We start from the raw sequence: 4,808 nt of genomic DNA, 5'->3' as shown, positions 1-4,808 counted from the left end.
TAACATAAAATATAATAACATATAATAAATAGATGAATTATGAATCTTTCCAAACATTTAAGTGTCAATAGAGGAAATCCTATCCGGCAAGTCATAGCCCCTAAACTTTTGTGGGGTAAGGTAATGCAATTATCGCAGAACTCCATCATGGGAGGACATATGGCAATACGAAAGACCACGGACCGAGTTCTTACCAACTTCTACTGGCCAGCCGTGCGAGAGGACGTGACGAGATACTGCAGGTCGTGCGACGTATGTCAGCGAACTGTTCGGACATTACCCCGAGCTCTTCTGCAGCGAATGCCATTGATCGACTCGCCGTTGAAGAAAGTGGCCGTGGACATCGTTGGTCCTATCCATCCAGCGAGAGACAAAGGACACAGGTATATTTGACGCTAGTGAACTTCGCGACACGTTATCCGGAAGCAAAAGCCTTGCAGCATATTAGTATAGAAGCAACGGCAGACGCTCTTGTTAGTCTGTATAGTCGTCTCGGAATTCTTGAGGAAATTCTTAGCGACAGGAGGAGCCATTTTGTCTCCGAGTGTATGCAAGAGGTGTCGAGTGTTCTTAGCATTCGACAGATGACAACCACACCGTATCACCCGATGTGTAACGGGTAGGTCGAGTACTTTGACGTACATTAAAGCGGATACTACAGAAACTGTGTTCGGAGCAGCTCAAGCAATGGCACTGGTACATTGACACCTTGTTGTTTGCCTATAGAGAAGTTTCGCAAAAATATACGTGCTTTGCACCCTTTGAGTTACTGTACGGAAGCGCGGTAAGAGGTCCCATACACATACTACGCCGCCTTTGGACCGAAGAGGAAGACGAACCCAGTGTGCACACGTCATACCTGTGCGTGTTCGAACTTAGGGAGAGACTGGAAGAAAAGCTAAAACTTGCTAGAGAGGAGCTACAGAAGTCGCAAACACTGCAGAAACGATACTTCCACCAAAAATGCAAACAACGCGAACTCGAGGAAAGTGATCAGGTGCTGCTATTGCGGCCTACGGATAGAAACAAGCTTGTCGTGCAGTGGAAAGGTCTCTATGTAGTCGAAAGATGAGCGGGAAAGGTGGACTATGTCAACGTCAAAGGAAATCAAAGGTCTTTCAAGTCAACTTGCTGAAGTGATACTACCCCCGAATCAATGGAGCGGACCAGAAACGTAACACCTCAGAGGAACGAGGGGCGGTGCTGGAATTGGTGAGCTCAGCAATAATAGTACCTGACGGTGAAAGAGGCAAAGACGACGCGGTAAATTATGACGAACTCCTTGACGTGAGCCCGTGTTGTGGACGAGAGACCATCAATGATGTGAAATTGGGGGTAGAGCTAAACGTCCAACAACGCGCACAAGCGCAACGTCTGATTGAAGAATTCAGTCCTGTATTCACCGATGTGCCTGAAGAGATGGACTTGTTAAAGCACCACGTTAAATTGACTTCGGACGAACCAATTCGGTCACGACCCTACCTAGTCCCTAAAGTGTGAGGGAAACTCTGCGGAAAGAGCTAAGCGACATGATCAAAATGAATGTCATCCAAGAGTCAAGATCCCCGTATTTATCTTCAATAGTCATCGTGAATAACAGTACAGCACGAATAGGTTGTACATCGATTTCAGAAACCTAAACGAGATAACAGAAGTTGATCCAGAACCAACAAATACAGTTGCGGAGACAATCCAGAACCTTAGCACCGACAAGTGGTTTTTAATGATCGATCTGAGCAAAAGATACTGGCATGTGCTCCTGGCCGAGGAAGATGTTCACAAGACCGCATTCTCTTCTCCCGATGAATTGTACTAATTTTTTGAGAATGCCATTTGGGATGGTAAAATCCGGTGCGACCCTGATGAGAGCATTAAAAATTCTGCTTAAAGGCATGGAGAACGTCGAGCGCTTCGTCGACGACATCCTAATCCTTAATTTTACCTCGGAAGAGCAAATGGGGACGTTCCAAGAACTACTTCGAAGGATGACTGCTGCTAATCTGACGACTCGTCCTACAAAGACAGTAATCGGCGCCAACTTAATCGAACTTTGCGGGCAACAGAGTCGGTTAAGGTGTTACCAGTCCGCTAGAAGAGAACCTGCAAAAGATTCGAGATACCCAAAGACCTAGAACCAAGAAAGAGATTCGCTCGTTTATTGGTCTCACGGGTTTCTACGGGATTACGTTGCAAATTACTAGGCGATAGCAGCCCCACTGACTGATCTGACAAGAAATTGGGAAACCAAACAAGGTGGAGTGGGGCGACGCCCAAAAAAAGGTCATACCAAACGCTGAAAGGAGATATCACGTCGCGACGGATACTGCACTTGCCCGACCACACCACAGTTTGTTTTGAGGACTGATGCGTCCGAAGTTGAGATTGGCGCCATTCTCATGCAGCGATTCGGCTAATATTAGACTAATATTAGTTGGTAGGTGTGTGTGTGCGTGTGTGTACGTGTTGTCGTGTGAAGTGTCTGCATGTGTGCGTGAGTACGTGTGCACGTGTGAACGTGTGTGTGTGTGTGTGTGTGTGTGTGTGTGTGTGTGTGTGTGTGTGTGTGTGTGTGTGTGTGTGTGTGTGTGTGAGTGTGTGTGTTTGTGTTCATTATGCTGGAATTGTGACTTATTAGTTTCTGTCTTTTTAGTTTGACTATCATCTGTCTGCTATTGCTTTTAATTCAACTAGTAGACGATATCCTTATTCTACCTATCGTCTTTTTTTCCAATAAATCTTCAATTGACAATGAAAGCTGTATTGTTCACTCTTTACTTTTACACCGTGGATCACAGGTTTTTTCTGCATGCCCAATTTTTTTGATAGAAAAGACTCTCTACCTGCAAGAGTTCACCACCCGGAGGCATGATGCAAATATAGTTCATTAGTTAGAACCATTTAATTAAATACTGTTGCACAACTTTCAGCGTCCAATTTATTTATCATATATTTCATGCAATGAGAAGCTAGTATTACAAAGAATTGATCAAAGGAAATCGAACATAATCTAAACTCGAGGTTTCTATTCAGAGAAGTTCAATCAGAACGAATGTGCAAATTTAAGTAAAAGAAGTGTCATATAACGTGCGCTAAATATCCGCGTTTATTTGGCTAAACAACAACTCTCTCTTAATAATTTTTATGACTAAAACTCCTAATTCTATAATATCGTATGCTAGCAATCTAATCTTCTATGCCTCTAATTAACAGCTAAACTTACGTGTCAATATCTAAACTAGCAAATGACCAAATTCAAACTCGTGTAGTCACTCTAGCAAGCATCTTCCACGTGCATGTTTTCCAGAGAGCTGACAACTTCGCTAAACGAGGGTCGTTTCCGAGCTCTTTCTGCCCAGCAAGCTTGCATTACGGTTGAATATTCCTCCGGGCAATCGTCTGGAACGACAGGACGCTCACCTCTTTCCACGGCATCGTCTACTTGGTGAGCAAACCGATACTGCTCGAAAGGAAAACCACGTGACCAAATCTTCCAAAGCACAATTCCAAAACTAAACAAAAAATATAACATAATTATTAAATACAATAGAATTGACGTCGCCGAGTACCTGTAGACATCGATTGATCCATCGTAGCTCTCTCGACGTGCTAACTCTGGTGCACTCCATCTCACTGTCCCAATACCATCTTCAGACAAATCTCTCATCTCAACTAGTTCGGTTTCTAAATTATTGTCGCTGAATGAATTGTTTCGCTTTGATCGTCGGTTTTTTTGTGCATAACCGAAGAGTCTTCCAAGACCAAAATCAGCCACTTTGACAATCCAACTTTTGCAAACGAGTAAATTCTCACTCTTCAAATCTCGATGAATTCTCGGTGGGTCCAATTTTGTGAAGAAATTCCATTCCTTTCGAAGCGTCTAGAGCAAAATCTATTTTACGATTTTGATCTATTTCAATACTTACGTCATCCAGAACGTGACGTAAAGAACCTCGATGAGCAAACTCGACGACAAGAAACTGTTGTGCTTGTGGACTTGTTTTACCGGCTCCGATGAAAAGTACAATATTACGATGACGCATTGTTTGCATAAATTTAATTTCTGCTGTAAATTCCAACGACGATTGTGATTCATCATTGTTAATCAGCATTTTTACAGCAACGTCTATGTTACGGTATTGCGCTTTTCACACTTTTCCCGAAGCTCCTCCTCTTATTTCGTCCTGCAGTTCTATTTCTTGCCAACTGATCTGCCACGCATCATTCAAAATTTGTATGTGACGACGGAAAGACGTTTCTCGTTCTCTTCGTGTTTTGGTGATACGCCGCAATACCACCACGAGTAAAGTAATAATACCTATAACAAGAATAACTCCCGTTCCAATGTAATAATATGTTGCGTCTTGACAGTGAGATCCAGTGAAGCCGAAAGTGCACGCACATACGGGAACTTGCGTTAAGCTGTTACTCACCACCAAACATCTCCCATGACGACAGTAACCTGTGTCACAAACGTTGCAATCGATCAGCCTCGACGAACGCTCATCTCTCGTCGCCGTTCCGTTTGGACATTTGCGGCACTCTTCCGTCTCTGCATCAGAGTAAAAACCTACTTTGCAGATGTCGTACGGGAAACGAGAAATGTTGCTTGAACCTAATCCTTCGGGACACACAGCCGTTATGTAAAGTAAACTAGTAGACTCTAAATTTAGCAAATATCCTCGCCAGAAATCCAGTGATGTAAATAAATACTTGCGCAGCACATTTTCAAGTTTTTCAAGTGCGACGAAATCCCAAGTCTGCAAGTGAACAATGAACATCAATAAATGAACATTTGCGTCGAAATTGTT

The 4,808-nt window shown here is 43.3% G+C and overlaps 1 protein-coding gene across 1 annotated transcript; it reads right to left on the bottom strand.

Annotated features, from left to right (window-relative positions):
* Positions 1 to 3,092: 3,092 nt before the first annotated feature.
* Positions 3,093 to 3,764, bottom strand: LOC134176596 (probable LIM domain-containing serine/threonine-protein kinase DDB_G0287001). Its single transcript, XM_062643259.1, has 2 exons — positions 3,567 to 3,764; positions 3,093 to 3,509 (listed from the first exon to the last, which is right to left on the bottom strand). The coding sequence occupies exons 1-2, from the start codon at positions 3,662 to 3,664 to the stop codon at positions 3,272 to 3,274; spliced, it is 336 nt and encodes a 111-aa protein (XP_062499243.1). The 5' UTR covers positions 3,665 to 3,764; the 3' UTR covers positions 3,093 to 3,271.
* Between the last annotated feature and the right edge of the window lie 1,044 nt (positions 3,765 to 4,808).

The sequence above is a fragment of the Corticium candelabrum genome, chromosome 2 (genome assembly GCF_963422355.1).
Source record: "Corticium candelabrum chromosome 2, ooCorCand1.1, whole genome shotgun sequence".
NCBI classification, from domain to species: Eukaryota; Metazoa; Porifera; class Homoscleromorpha; order Homosclerophorida; family Plakinidae; genus Corticium; species Corticium candelabrum.
Note: the sequence above shows the minus strand (reverse complement) of the source record. Positions and strands in the feature narration are given on the sequence as shown.

What these genes read in the sequence shown, in the direction of transcription:
- LOC134176596 (XM_062643259.1), bottom strand. Translation starts at nt 3,664, where the DNA reads ATGAGAGATTTGTCTGAAGATGGTATTGGGACAGTGAGATGGAGTGCA. An exon ending in GGATCAATCGATGTCTACAG is followed by an intron (nt 3,510 to 3,566) that starts GTACTCGGCGAC and finishes TTTTTTGTTTAG; the next exon opens with TTTTGGAATTGTGCTTTGGA.